Genomic DNA, 16,495 nt, shown 5'->3' on the forward strand with positions numbered 1-16,495 from the left:
CATCGTCGAAAGTGTTCCACCAAAATTAAATGGTTTATATTCTGAGCTTCAGATATCTCCAACAAACTTTAATGATTTTTAATCTGATTTTTGGGAGGGCTTATAAAATATGACTGTGTTTACTGTTAACATTAGCACAAGATCTGTTTTCATACTTCATGAGGAGAATTTAAAACCTGATATTGATTCTGCTGCCTCAGAAATAATTAAGAAAACATATTTCACTAAATGTGTTTCTAATAAAGAGATATGACTAGGTTTCTAACAAAATTAATCCCCTTCCTTTTCCAACTAGTTTCAGGGGCAAATGACCATGTTGCACTGATTAGCTCAGGTTTGATGTGAAAATGGACAAATAGGAATAAAAAAAAAACACCTACGTGACTCATGCAACAATCACCAAGAGATACCTTGGACACGGGAAGACACTTGAAGCAGACTGAATATACGGTGCCCAATGCAACGGAGCTGAACAAGATTGGTGAGGTGCAAAGGTGGCATGCTCAGAACACAAAGCTTTCAACACAATAAACAAAGAAATGAAAAACATCAGTTGAAAGGAAACATTGGCTAAACATTGGTAGAGCCAGCTTCTACTGTAGAGCTTGTAAAATTAACAGAAGATACCCAGCATCTGGCGCAGCGGTTTTCAAAATGGCAGCACAGCATGTTGCAAAACAGTTTGATAAAATTATTTTTTTTTTTACAAAGCCGCTGTGCTGAGATAGCCAATTGGGATTAATTGTAACACGTTTGGAAACTGAATGCCTTGGCAAGCCTTGTTGCGATGCCTTGGCATGACCTACTCAAAACGTCTGGCATGCCCTAATGAGATGACATGGTAAAGGGACAAGCTCTTTCATCAGGAGAACAGTAGGATTCATTGCTGTGAAAAAAGATCTCAGACGATACTATAAATGACCTTGGACTGTGAAGCATAAAACTGATAAGGCAACTGCATTGACACCTGGACTAATCTTCCAAGTTATTAGAGAAGTTCACATTCATGCCAGTATAATTCAAAAACTGCTTCTAAACCAGAAGCAAAGCAATAAATATTCATTAAATGTAAATAATGTTTAAAATATTTTTAGACATTCCAATAATGATAAATTTATTACCTTTACAATCAAGCTGTTCAGGAGGCACTCAATGAATAAATCTTCCTAAGCATAACTGAGGAATAGGCTAAGACCAACTTTCACACCAGGATCTGTGGGGACTGGGCAGAGAAATCCGAACCCTTGCATATTCCCACTCCATTTCCAGCATCATGTATAATTATTAGTACCCCAATTCATCTCACAAATATTACTGCAACATATTTCACCTCTATATTTATGTTGGCCTCCTGAACTTGAACTATATTAAATCTGTACTCCTTCCATCTTAACCCTGCATTAAGGAACACTCACTGACAACTCTTGCCCTTATTCATCTCGAATCTCTCATCTCCCTAACTGCAGAAAGTTAGTCAGCTCCATCACGGGTACTAGCCTCAGTAGTATTCAAGACATCTTCAAAGAGCAGTGCCTCAGAAAAACGCCTTCCATCATCAAGGACTCTCACCACCCAGTGCATGCCCTCTTCTCATTGTAACCATCAGGAAGGAGGTACAGAAGCCTGAAGGTACACACTCAGTGATTCAGGAACAGCTTCTTCCCCTCTGCCATCTGACTTCTAAATGGACATTGAACCCATGAACACAACCTCACTACTTTTTGTTTTTAATTTGTTTTTGTATGACTTATCTTAATTTAACTATTTAACATAAATATACTTATTGTACTTCAAGTCTTTTTTGTTTATCATGTATTGTATTGTACTGCTGCTGTAAAGTTAACAAATGCTGGTGATACTAAACATGATTCTGATTCTGAACTCCAGGAATCCAAAATATTCAACTCTTGGCAATTCTCCTTATCCCAAGCTACTTTAGTAATTCTGTTCCATTCTGTACTTCCTTCCAACCAACTCCCATCAGTTCAAGAGACATCATCCACATCAGTAATTTTCTATACCCCTGCTCATTTACTTGTGCTTTCCATTAAGAACCTTCACTATCACATCTGAAGCCTGAACCTCTCTCATAATTCAGAGTTTCTTCCTTCCTCACTGCAACACTATTTAGTCAGAAGGTAAGGGGTATATTCAATTTTTTGCTTACATGTTGCAGACTTCTGAGATTAAACATAGGCAATGGATATCTCTGCTGAAGAAGCTGATCCCTTCTGCTTTTCCTAAAATTTTTAGTTCTACCAGATGCTTTACTGGCAAAAGGTAACCAGAACGGAAAAGGTGCACAATATTTCTTAAAGTTAACGCAAAGAAGTAGTAAATTGTTTATTAATGCAAGTCTCACTGCAGTGCCTGATTGTCAACCATACTGGAAGCCACTGAGAACGCACTTTTAGAGATATAATGGAATCCTTATGTATACAACTGTGTTGCAAAGGCAGAGATTTAACTGTTCTGGCTGCATCCATTTTGGCTAGCCACTCATTGGATTTAGAAGATCATACTTGGTGCTCGTGATTCTCCTGTCCAAAATCCAACTGAAGCATTTCATTGTTTCTGACAAGAGGAACACACAGCTTAGTAAGTAGAATTCTGCTCCATCAGCACATCCCCAAACACAAGGATATCAACCTGGGGATCCATTGGACCTTATTACTCCACAGAGCAGTGAAACATGTGCCAATAACACATTCACTTTCCCAGGGCTGAAGGAATCTCTGTTCAGAGTCACCTCATGCAGAACAAAGGGCACATTTTCAGTAAGATACCCAGCTTTTGAAACTTCCTAACCCAGCAGTTCACTGCCAATGGATTAACATGGTTATAAAACGTCAGCATTCCCAGGTAAGTTATAATCAGTGACTGCAAGACTTTCACCACATTTTGTATACAGTAGGATTCCATTCTATCTGACAACATGAGTGTGAATTTTAGTTTGGCATCTTCAATGTTTATGCCAATATCTTATTCAGCTTTCCTTTCGTTTTCTTCCGGACAGTTTTTGCACTATTGTAGCAGAATATTACAGTCCACGTCTTGAAAAAGATCTCCCTCAGTGCGACGGAACAGCTGCTGAGGAAAATCTGGGATTTATGGTAAATGGGTAAGCACTCTAGTGAGCACTTGCCACTGGGGTTACTATTCTCAGAGTGAAAGAGCTAGTCCCTTCCCTTCATGCTCTGGAGACCTCACCAACCTTCCCACTAAACTGAACCAGGGTGAACGGTCGTAAAACGGGTCCTGGCCATCATGGTTGAACTGGTACCCTTCGTCTCCCCCCAGGTCAGAAAAGGGATCATCCAGAAAGATTTCATCGTCCAGCTCCTCCTCATCCTCCTCCTCCTCCTCCTTTCCATCATGCTGCTCATCTGCGAGCTCAGTGATGTCAGAGTCAGGGTTCGAGAAGGTGGGGGAGGGGGTGAGATCAGCCATGCGCTCAGTCATGCAAGTGTTGAAAATGGGAGTACTAGTACAGCCAGAGACAGGGGAACTAGGGTTAGTACAAGACAAAGACATGTTAAATAAAACCTCATCATTCCACAATCAGCAGGAAACTCTCTGACTGACACCTCTCGTCAAGGTTCTGCTAAGTTTGCTCCACAGTAACCTGAAGTCAGTAAGCTTTGGTCAGAAGCCAGTTCCCAGGCAAATATCTGTTAACAAAGTATGATGTCATGTTGCCAACAGAGGCAACATTTACACATGGGACAGACTCATACAGAATGTGCATCTCAGTATCTGGGTACAGATCAGTAAGCAAAAGATATCTGACAAACTTTCTTTTAACGAACAGTTAGGGAGCTGATTTAAAATGTAATAATTATACAGAACATTGACAAAGTTGAAAGTAGTCCAGTAGCATGGTCAATGGCTCCCAGTTCTGGGTGAGACCACTTCCTGACGGTATTACTTTACCCAATGAGGGTTACAACACCGTTGCAGAATCAGAAGATACGTGAGCCACCCAACCAGACACTTCCCAGTGTCTCCTGACCTCTTCTGACCAACCTCTTACTGAGTTCATAGATCTGAGGGACAGATTCAGAGCAGCCCAATCCAACCCTCTATCCTGTCAGAGTATTCCATGCAGCAGAACTTGCACTTGGCATTCACCTCACCGGACCATCACATGGCCTTACCACCACCATGTTTCCTTCCTCTCTGTGCTTACAGGACCAGGTAGCACAGGGGGAGATATCAGACCCCTAGTTCAGGCACCTACTCAGTGTAATAACCATAAGCCTCCTCCCCTTCCTTTCCTTGTGGAACTGGTCTGTTTTATGTACTCATTTGCCTTCTAGTTCCTCTTTTGCCACACCACTTAAACAGTGCATTCAGACCAGGACAACTCTCCCTATTTATAATGTTCTCTCTCTCCTACTGGTTCTTTAGCTTATGTAGTTTAGAGAAGGCAATACCCATGTGAATGTATCGGTAAATATGGCGAATGCTGAGGGCCTACCACTTGGCTTACAATACATTCTTACCACCTTTTCTCCCCCACACTGAGTGAGCTACTATTTATGGTGTGTACATCCGGTCTAACCTGACCTCAGATGCAGTGTGTCCACGTCTGTTCTGTCATAGTGTGGGTCTCCCCCACCCCATCCCAAAAGGAATGCTAGTTGGTCAATTGGCTGTTTAGTGTTGGTTAATGGCAGAAAGAAACAAAGTCGAGTCAATGGCCAGGTGTGAGAGAGAGTAAATTGCAGGGTCACAGAGAAGTCAGAAGGAGCCCAACAGATTGTACCCCTGGCAGACGGAATGGGCTTGATGGGCCAAGTCACTGATTTAGGCAGAGAACAACTAAACACTGTAGTTACTGCTGACTTGATCATAACCTCAACTTTTCTCAAAACCTGTTAGCTATTATTTTAAATAGGGTACCAATGGGAGAATGAAAAATGAAGGTCCTTTTGGTATCCAGCTCTCTAGTCAGTGTGTGAGGTGTGGGAAAAGGTACAGGAACAGGGCCGCAAACTCATTTCAGCTCACAGTGAATGCCAGTCTTGCCTGTTTGTTCAGCTGTACAGTACACAGTGTTTCAGCCAGCGCTGGCTGTATTTGTAAATAAAAACCAGAATTAGCCAGTGCATGGATTGATTGTGAAGTGGATGCCCAGTGCAAGATCACAAAAATAACTTTCAATATTCAGTATTTTCAACTGAAGTGTAAAGGTACATCACAGAAATATTTCAAACAATATCAATCATTTCATAGGGATATCACAGTATGACACTCCCACTGTACAATATTCACCTGTTATTTATATCACTCTCTGAATCAGAAAGAGAGGAACTTCTCGTAATTTGGGTAAGAAACAATCTATGAGTTACACATAATTAACCTGCTTATCCAAACATTACAACTGTTGCACATTATAGAGTATTGCAGAAGATGGACCTTGGACAATGGGTAGCCTATACAGGATGAGGCTATAGAGTGAGTATGCACTGAATGACATGGCCAAATCAGCATGTGGCATGAGGAGGGGTGAACAGTACAGAGTATGTAGCATGGGGATTGATCAGTGCCGGATGTGGAACTTAGAAAGACCAGTTCATAATTTAGTACGAGCAATGACCAGTACAGGACGAGCAGAATGGGTAAGGAGACTGTGTGAACTTTCTGTCCTTTGGATGTGGGCCTCTGTGGATGTGCAAATACGATTAAAACAGAAGCCTCTGAGAATCAGCAAGGTCCATTGACTGGTGGGTTCAATGTATCATCATTGTGCTTCTTGTAGCATACTACCAACAATAGCTCAGCTCCAAGGCCAAAATGCAGGGTAAGTGTTACCACTCTGATCACAGAATATTGTACATGACTCCTGAGAGGATCACAGACATAATGAGAACAGACATTTCCTAGGCTTTTCTGGGACTGTCTACCAGTACCATTGTTTCTGCAGAGAGCCCAACATAGAAACGTATCACCACAGGGTCATGCAAATCATTTACCTTCTACAACTAGGAGGTATTCTCCACCACTGTATTGGAATGATTGGGTTGGAGCTCTTGACTCAACAACAAGCTTTACAATTGTGAATGGTTTGCTGGGGGTAAATGTAAAGATGTTTCTGCTTGAAGCTAAAGCCTGAAGAATGAATGCTAACTGTTGGCAAGAGCAAGAATGGAAAATCTGGGTACCAGACACTTCCCAGCTGATGATCTCCATGTAAAAACCCCTTCAATATCCATTGATCAGTAACATAGAACAAATAAGAGAATAAGACACAGGTGCAGAATTAAGCCATTTGGCCTATTGAGTCTGCTCTGCCATTCTATTAAGGCTAATTTATTATCCCTCTCAACTCCAGTCTCCTGCCTTCTCCCTATAACCTTTGACCTCCTTTATAATCCAGAACCTCTCAACCTCTGTTTTAAACTAGACTTGGCATCTACAACCGCCTGCGGCAATGAATTCCACAGATTCACCATCTTCTGGCTAAAGAAATACCTCTTTATCTCTGTCTCAAAGAGATGTCCCTCTATTCTGAGACCGTGCCCACTGGTCCTAGACTCCTCCACTATTGGAAACATCCTCTCCACATACACTCTACCTCAGTCTTTCAATAAGTTTTAATAGCATCCCCCCTCAATCTTCTAAGCTTCAGCGAGTACAGGGGCTCCTCATACGTTAACTCTTTCATTCCCAGGAGCATTCTCGTGAACCTCCTCTGGAGCTCCTCCAATGCCAACACATCTTTTCTTAGATAAAGGGCCCAAAACTACTCACATTACTCCATCAGGCGGTCTGACCAAAGCCTTATAAAGTCTCAGCCTTATACCCTTGCTTTTATATTCTAGTCCTTTTGGAATGAGTACACCAAGTAACAAAGGATCAGGCTAACATTTTCTTTGCAAATAATTTCATTTGAGCTGAAAGGCATGGAAAACAGGCCCAAATTGTTAAGCTTTGCCATTTCCATTGAAAGACCTACGCCCTAGAAGCTACTACAGAAATCATATCTCTCTTCTATACAACCAGAGAAAGCAGAGACGTAGTGATGATGGCTCTAAATTATGACTCCTTCGTGTTCCTCAATGAAAACAGTTTAATTTCTACCTTTGATGTCTCTCCTTTTCCCTTTCAGGGTGGATGGGGTTTTGTTGAAGACCCTGACCTACATTCAATCTTTGTTTCTTTGTGGGGTTGGGCCCTGCTCTTGGGGGCACATGACCGGTTGCACATGACCCCAGGATGCAGTCTAAAAAAAGAGCACGCCTTTAGGGTTCCAAGGCTTTGTGGCCCTGGGGATGAGCTGATTCTACGCTGATGCCTCCGACTGAAGCGTTGCAGGATGGAATGGAACATTGGTAATGGCGGATCAGTTGTCGGAGGTGTGTGCTTGACAAGTTGCCTGAGCTCTCTCCCTCGTTGGTGGGTGAGATTGGTGCTAGTTTCTGAGTCACAGAACTCAGAAAAAACACAGTGTGACTGACTTCTAACACTGTAAACCAGTGAGTTTGAGTTACTTTGTTATGTCTCCCCTCTCGCTGTGAAACGTGGACACCTCTTTTTCCCTTCATTAGGGAGAGAGAACCTGTGGCATGTCGAATTGTCTGGTGAACAATTAGTTTTTGTTGTTCTGCAGATCATGGCCTTGTTGGGGGCCGTGGTGGGTGCTGAAGCTTTTTTGCAAAAGTGGGTGGGGTGAGGTTGGATCATTGCTTTGCTGCTTGTGTGTGGAAGGGGGGAGTGGGGGTGCTTTGGGGTTTTAACATTTAACTGTCATTCATTCTTTGGGGCACTCCTCTGTTTTCATGGATGTCTGCGAAGAAAAGAATTTCAAGATGTATATGGTATACATTTCTCTGATACTAAATGGAACAATTGAATGTATGACCTGGCATGTGGCAAAATACATCTCTGATTAAGCCCTTTCCTTCCCAATGAAGAAGCAAAGATAAAATGAGAGGGGAACTGAAAATCTTTGAGGTGGTACTACAAAACAATGACAAAGTAAAGCACTGTGGAGAATCCACTCAATTGATCTATCAATGTGGTGCATGAAATCCCAAGTTGAAGTGAGTGGCTTACACTGACTGTGTAGTACTCACTCAGTAGCCACATTGGCTCACCTCACACACATAATGATTGCACTGACAATGAATGTTCACTGATTGGTCCGACTTATGCGAAGCTGATATATTGAATAGATTGTTGACTCATTTAATGATTGAAACATTTGGCGCCACAGTGATTTGGGGACTACACTAACTGGTGTCACACTGTGCCATGAAGTCAGTGACTGGTATGACATCAACCCATTAACTGCTTTGATTAGAACTGCTGGTGTGATACTGATCAAATGATTGCACTGATGACAACTAATTGGACTGACATTCACCACTTCCCTGATGATTGCAGTGACAGTTTCATACAGAGTGGGAGTACATTGATGGAATTAGAACAAAGGAAAACTACATTTTAGATTTCAGCAGAGGGATGAAATGGAAAGGCAAAGTTGAATATGAATGTAGCTTCAGAAGAAACATAAAACAGGTTACTACAACTTCTAGAGATATATAGCGAGTAAAAGATTAACTAAAGGAGTTTTCAGACAAAAGCAGGAAAAAAGGATTGAGAAATAAAGAAATCACTGAGAAATTATTTTTGGTTTTGACTTTACAGCCAGGGAAACAGAAAAACTCCCAGATAGAATGGAAGTAAAGAGACTTAAAATGAATGAAGAATTAAATAAATCAACATCAGTAACACTGCAGAGGGATTGGTGGGACAGAAAGGCAAGAAATCACCAGAACACAATTGCCTGCATTCTGAAGTTTTTAAGGAGGTGACTACACAGACAATGGATGACATAACTTATCATCCTCTAAAATTCCATAGATTCGAGAAAGGTTTGTGGATGGTATTAATCCAGCATTTCTTCAGGATTCTAGCAATCTGTCCAGAAACCATGGAAATATCAGGAAGACAGGTGGGTTCCTCCCCGTTGTTAGATTTTATTTGTTTTTCCTTTGGCTTTTTTAAGGGCCCGATTGATTTCCTTCACCTTGTAGCCATTCTGTAGGAATGTCATGCATAATCGTCTTGTTTCCTCATAGAGGCTCTCCAGGTCCAAAATAGTTTTCACACGGTGAAAGTCCGTGTGAGTGAGTCTCACCCCCCCCCCCCCACCTTTTTATTCTGGCATCTTGCCCCTTCCTTCTCAGTACAGAAGAAGGGCCTCAGCCTGAAATGTCAACTATCTATTCATTTCCATAGATGCTTCCTGACCTGCACTTTGTGTGTGTTGCTCTCCACATTCAGCCTGTCAAGACCCTTTAGGATTCGACACATTACATTTCTCTCACTGTTTTAAACTCCATTGTACACAAGCCCAGACAGTCCATCTTTCCTCATGTGAGACCCTACCCACTACAGCAATTAGTCTTTGTTTGGTATGTGCATCTAGTGTGGTACTTCAGGGAAAGGATTTGGTACAAAGATGGAGCATTTGTAAGTGGTGAGTGATTGAAAGGCATTGCTGCTCACAGGACCTGATCATTCTCATACACAAATCATTGAAAGTTAACAGACAGGTGCAGCAAGTGATTGGGAAGGCAAATGATATACTGTTACCTACTGTAAGTTAAGCACAAAATGCACCTTGCCCCAATTAGTTTCTGGTAAGCCCTCATCTGGTTTGCCTAAATTTACATCAGAGGGAGTTCAGCAAAGGTTCAGAAGATTGATTGCAGGGATGGTATGTTCATTGTTTAGGAAGATTATAATGGATCTCTGGGTGGCAGGGTGGAGATGCAGTACGTCTCTACCAAAGGAGGTGTAAGGCACTCCTTCCCTCTGCTAGCTTGTAGTTCACCCTTGAGCAAGGCTGCTTAGCCCCCGAACAAGGTCATGTGAAGCCACGGGAGCAGCTGGTGGATGGTTGTATGTGTAGGCGGTGCACATTACAAGTCCAGGCTATGTGACCACTGACACCAGGTAGACAATCTCTGAAGAGTATTCATAATGCCTGGGGTCAACTGTCTTAGAAGAAGGCAATGGCAAACCACTTCAGTAGAAACATTTGGCAAGAACAGTCATGGTCATGGAAAGACCATGATCACCCACGTTGTACAACATGGCAGAGAACAAATGAATAAACAAACGATAATGAGTCTGCACTTTATATTCTAAACTTCAAAAAGATGATTCATTGATGTGTACAGTATTCAGGGGTTTAGCAAGGCACGTATCTCAAAACAAAGAGTTGGCCATTCAGGAATACTATCGCTTCACTGAATGAACCTTTGCAATTCTCCATCTGAAGTCTGTGGAAATGCAGCCAAAGAAGAGTCAGGACATAGATTGAATGATACTGAGAGGATCAAGGTAAATGGGCTGAGTGCAGGAAAATAACAGCAAGTTAACCTTCAGCAATACTCTGACTGAATGAAGGACTGCAGAAGTTGCTAAATGGTCACTTCTGCAAAAGTTTCATTTATTTATATGTAAAGTTCACAGTGCCTCAGTTATTGTACTAGTTAGTGTCACACTCACCCAGTGAGTACACTGCCTGGGGCCACACTGGGAGAGTGTATACACTGAATGCCTTCAAAGTGAGCCAACTGTGCTTTCTCCACACTGATCTAATGGTTATGTTATGTTGTGTCATCAAGGTCTAACGACTGCGCTACCCTGCGTCACACTCATCCAGTCATTATGCAACACTTTGTCACACTGATCCAGTGTCACACTAATTCAAACATCTGCAGTGCCACAGTGCCTAATCATGTCGACACCAAGCAGTATTTTATTCACTCAGTGACTGCAGTGTCCTGTGCCTCTCTCAGACATTGATTTGACTGATGCTATAGTGTCAGTGTTTGCATTACTGGTGCCCCACTGGAATTCTTTGTCACTGTTTACACTAACAGGCTCCTGCAGTGTCAATGTTTCTATTCACTGCTGTCACAGTGCCACACTTGCACAGACTAGTGCCACAGATTCCCTGTTTGCACTAAAGTGCCACATCTTCAGTGTTTGTGCTGAGTGGCTGCACAATGTAGTGTTTGCAGTGCTACAGTGTCTGACTGGTACCAAGTGCTTTTGCTTACACTGATTTGTTCCACTGTCTAATGTTTGCACTGACAGGCGCAACAGTATCAATGTTGCCAGGAATGGAGTTAAATTATTATTTGTAATGACTGGTTCCACTGTACCTGTATGTGCACTAACTGGGGTCAGAGTGTTAGACTGAACACACTGACTAGTGACATAGTGCTAGTATTTGCACTGAACAGTTCCAGTTTGTTACTGGTTCCACTGACCGGTGTTACAGAGTCACATTTGCACAGTGTCAGTAATTACACCTGACTGGCTTCACAATGTCAGTGTTTTTTTTAAGTAAGTTTATTACAAGAGATTTTCTATTCAAAACATTACTAAGGCTACAGTACTTGCAGCACATATTTCAATATATATTTAGCTAAATTTCAAATCAATACATGACCATCCTTAACCAGGATGCAGTCATGTCCCTGGGCATTCATTGGTCCCAGAAAGCCTCCTAGGATTTCTGCTGTCACTGTGTGAAGCTTCATGAGAGACATCAGTACATAGATATAAGCTTGGAGAGGAGGGATTAGGCAGAACTTTCAAATGCCAGCTCCCTAGAATATGAATGGCCACCTTGGCCAGGCCCAGGAAAAGACTAGCAAAGGGATCCCTCAACCGAAAACCATCCCCAACCCCACACAAGATTACAAAGATCAAGAACATCGGACCAAAGTGCATCCAAAACTTAAGAAGCATCTCCTTCAAACTTTCAAATAAAGGCTGCAGTTTCTCACATTTCATATAATGGAACATGGATTCTCTCAGACTGTAGAAACGATGGGTATTAGGCGTATCTGTGAACTGGCTGAAAAATCTGCAGCTCTCTCTACTGCAGGTCCCCGATATAAAAGGGGTGGGCTCTTTAATAGACAGATCTCCACTGGGGACCCTGCTCACTGTCATATGGCAGAATCAAATTCCATAATGTGTCCATCTGGCAGATGATAGCAAGGATGTGTGCAGGGGAATGTCTGCACAGAAAATTCTTCTGTACGGCATGGAATGGCATAAAGGGTACCTTGGAAAAATAGTTCTCCTTATGTGGGACCAGCTCCTGAGTGAAGTTTTGGGGTCTGGATCTGATGAGAATGCTGGCCAACCCAGGAAAAGCTGAGGAAGAATTGGTCTACAACCCCAACCCTCTCAACTGGATGGGAGCCAACCGTGCTCACTGTCAAAATGTTTCTCCTTCAGAATGAAAGAATGCTCTGACTGGAGGCCACCATATCTCAGCATAGGCTATGAGGTAACACCCTCAGAGCAGCACAGTTGCTGCTGGCTGCTGGGAGCTGCATGTCCTCCTGGAGGTTATGTCCCCAGTGAAATACTGTCAGTACGTCACCCGCTACTTCGAAGGATGCTCAAAGTGTAGATGACTCAAAGGGGACTAAAGACAGAGTCATCAACTGCATACAGATGCACCAATGATTGAGCACCCTCCCTGATTGGGAAACCCAGAACCAACCAGTGATCCTATTGGTCAGAAATGATCAGAAGAAATTCACCAACTTCCCCTGGGTCCTAGTGATAAAGATAGAGAGCAGCATAGAAGTGTTCAACCATTACAACAACAGAGGGGTCACCAGATGACCTATGTGCAGCAAACTGCTGGTAAAGATCTATGTCTCTAAGTCCAGCCGCTTCACCAGCTAGGTTTCCTCAGTGGGACTTAGGTAGACCCCAGATAGAGCAGGTGCATGGTACCCCTTGCCATTGGAGGCTAGCTGCCACTAACCTATGAAGAGTTTGAAACATCTCTCCCAGTTAATCCTGGCTGGAGGATGCAGTGCAGAAAACCTGCTGGCATTTGCACATCCTCTGCAGGTCAAGAGGGTTTGTGACCACGAGGAGCATGTTGTCAGCATGTGCCAAAAGACACAGGAACGGATCTAAGAGGACGGAATACATCTGGCCAGATGTGGGATGTCGCTGATGCACTCCCAAGCAGAAGGAAACCAACAAGGACCACGTATCTTCAGGATGCAGAATACAGAATCAGTGCAGGGCTGCAGGGTGTGGCCCAAGTCCAAACTTATCCTAAAAAGATATTCATGATCCACCCTGTCAAAGAAGAGGAAGGTGACCAACATGCCAGTCCTCTGGGACTTGTGGACAAGGTCCCGGACCAAACGAATGTTGCACTAAATAGACTGGCCTGGGTCTGCGTAGGACTGATCAGACTGAATCACTTGGGCCGGCACAAAATCCTGAATAATGGCTATCGCTCAGGCAAAGATCTTGCAAACTGTTCTGAGGTGAGAGAGCAGGTGACAGTTGCTCAAGCAGTGACGATTTACCCTTCTTAGGCAGCAGGACTACAACTGTCTAGGTCTCCGGTCACCAGGCTTTCTCCCAAGACCCTCACATTGTTGCCTCCCAGGATGGCCCAAAAGGCTCTCAGAACTCCCCAGTCAGCGCATACAGCCCCAGGGATTTGCCCCTCTGGACTTGTTGCAGGGCTACAGTCAGTTCCTCCAACGTCAATGGAATATCTAGGCACTTGGCAACCAGAGGCCAACTTTCGGTAGATCATCCCACAAAACTTTACATGCATCTTTGCTTGGAAGGATCTGGTGAAGACAGTGTCTGGTAAAAAGAACGAACGGAGGCACCAGTTCTCTCTGGATCTGTGATGGAGGAAGCATCAGTGGCCAGCAGCCCCATGAGCCGCCTTGGACACACTGCCATTTTACCAGGAGGAGGAGGATGATGAGGCACAGTCTAGATCACACAGCATCTAGACTGTGACCTCACATATCTGCCTTGAGACTACTCAAGCTATAAATGCCTCAACACTTCCTTCTTCTCTTGACACAACTGCCACAAGAGGGAGTCCTCAAAGGCTCAACCCAGACAAGACTGCAAGTCAGACACCTCCCTCTCAAGCCTCTTATTTTGGCCTCCCTCCCTTTGCTCAGACCCCTCACATACTTTTGACATCAGAGGTGGATATTAGCCTTGCCCACAGCCTTAATATCCATACTGACAGATTCCACAGTGTCAGTATTTTCAATGATTGGTTTCACAATGTCTGTTTGTACAAACTGGTTCCTTATTCATTCTTTTCTCTGATCTGTTCCACAATGTCATCACTGTTGTAATTGTTCCACAATGTCACTGTCATGACTGGTACATTGGTGACAGTGTTTGCACTGGCTGGTGCCACACTATAACTGGGTGCACTGATTGATGTCAACGTGTCGATGTTTGTACAGATTGCGGTCACAGTGTCAGCGTTTGCATTGTCTGGTCTCCCCACGTTTGTCTATACTATCTGTTTGTGCAGCATCAGTGATCTGTTCTACAGTGTCTGTGTTCACTTGGACTTGTTTCACAGTGCCTCTGTCTGCTTTGACTGGTCCACACTGTTACAGTTTGTATTTTTGAATTGACTTGTGTCAGTAGGGTCAGTGCTTGCACTGGCTTGTGACAGTGTCAGTGTTTGCACTGATTTATGGTGCAGGGTCAGTGACTGCACTGATTTATGGTGCAGGGTCAGTGACTGCACTGATTTATGGTGCAGTGATAATGTTTGCACTGATTTATGGTGCAGGGTCAGTGATTGCACTGATTTATAGTGCAGGGTCAGTGATTGCACTGATTTATAGTGCAGGGTCAGTGATTGCACTTATTTATGGCGCAGTGATAATGTTTGCACTGATTTGTGGTGCAGGGTCAGTGATTGCACTTATTTATGGCGCAGTGATAATGTTTGCACTGATTTATGGTGCAGGGTCAGTGATTGCACTGATTTATAGTGCAGGGTCAGTGATTGCACTGATTTATAGTGCAGGGTCAGTGATTGCACTGATTTATAGTGCAGGGTCAGTGACTGCACTTATTTATGGCGCAGTGATAATGTTTGCACTGATTTGTGGTGCAGGGTCAGTGATTGCACTTATTTATGGCGCAGTGATAATGTTTGCACTGATTTGTGGTGCAGGGTCAGTGATTGCACTTATTTATGGCGCAGTGATAATGTTTGCACTGATTTGTGGTGCAGGGTCAGTGATTGCACTGATTTATAGTGCAGGGTCAGTGATTGCACTTATTTATGGCGCAGTGATAATGTTTGCACTGATTTGTGGTGCAGGGTCAGTGATTGCACTTATTTATGGCGCAGTGATAATGTTTGCACTGATTTGTGGTGCAGGGTCAGTGATTGCACTTATTTATGGCGCAGTGATAATGTTTGCACTGATTTGTGGTGCAGGGTCAGTGATTGCACTTATTTATGGCGCAGTGATAATGTTTGCACTGATTTGTGGTGCAGGGTCAGTGATTGCACTTATTTATGGCGCAGTGATAATGTTTGCACTGATTTGTGGTGCAGGGTCAGTGACTGCACTGATTTGTGGTGCAGGGTCAGTGATTGCACTTATTTATGGCGCAGTGATAATGTTTGCACTGATTTGTGGCGCAGTGATAATGTTTGCACTGATTTGTGGTGCAGGGTCAGTGATTGCACTGGCTTGCGTTAGATAGGAGAACACTCATCTTTTTATTGCAGTGACTCAGAATTCACTAACTGGTGACACAGTGATTTTCTACCAGTTTCTTTGCTGGTTACTTCTATGAACTGGACTATCAAAAGATTAAATGCTATGTGTAAGGATGTAATATTTCTTGAAACATTTTCGCAAAATTTCTCTACAGCAGCATCTACTCCAAGGCAAGTGTCACTCTGAACCGATGGAATGAAACATACTTCACAATGTGATATTGTGACATCCCACAGAATGACAGATTCTCTCCTACAGTCCAGCGTGTCTGTCATGGTCAGTCTCATTCCAGTTCTGGGCCTGAATCCCCAGCATGCCCTCTCTACATAAGAAGCTGAACACTCCACCCAATCCCCTTATTCCAGGAATTGCATTGTACTGTTTCCCTTAGCTACAGTATATTATTCTGCTATGATCAGCCACTGCCCTCCTTTAGGCATTTTGTTCCACATCACTCGGGCGTTAATGTTTTTATTTTATTTAGAAATAAAGTGCGGAATAGCCATGGTGCCAGAAACCCCTGATTTAACCCTACTCTAAACACAGGTCAATTTACAATGAGCAATTAACCTACAAACCAGCATGCCTTCGGACTGTGGGAGGAAACCGGAGCACTCAGGGGAAACCCATGCCTTCCACAGGGAGAACATACATACTCCTGACGAAGGACGGTGGGATTGAACTCTTAACTCTGGCGCACCAAACCTTAGTACTTTTACCCCTGCTTCCTTATGGCCACTGATCAGCTGCCTTCTCCAAACAAATAATGGCTTCACTGTCTCCTTCTTGCGTAAGACTTGCTGCACTATTTTATTTTTTTCCCAAAGGAGGTTTATTTAGTGATTACAGTTTCACATTATTACCACATTACAGTACTCCATGATAGGCACTATTTTTAAGTTTCAAAT

General features: G+C 43.2%; 1 protein-coding gene across 5 annotated transcripts in view; it reads right to left on the bottom strand.

Annotated features, from left to right (window-relative positions):
• kif1aa (kinesin family member 1Aa) overlaps positions 1 to 16,495 on the bottom strand; it is a 320,477-nt gene that overhangs the window by 91,722 nt on the left and 212,260 nt on the right. The window contains exon 26 of one of the 5 annotated variants that reach the window (XM_059950017.1): positions 3,215 to 3,484. The exons of the other annotated variants lie outside the window; for them this stretch is intronic. Within the exon in view, the coding sequence (XP_059806000.1) occupies positions 3,215 to 3,484 (270 nt within the window). The remainder of the gene's footprint in view (positions 1 to 3,214; positions 3,485 to 16,495) is intronic. 5 annotated transcript variants of the gene reach the window in all.

Source organism: Hypanus sabinus, chromosome 2 (genome assembly GCF_030144855.1).
Source record: "Hypanus sabinus isolate sHypSab1 chromosome 2, sHypSab1.hap1, whole genome shotgun sequence".
Taxonomy (NCBI): domain Eukaryota; kingdom Metazoa; phylum Chordata; class Chondrichthyes; order Myliobatiformes; family Dasyatidae; genus Hypanus; species Hypanus sabinus.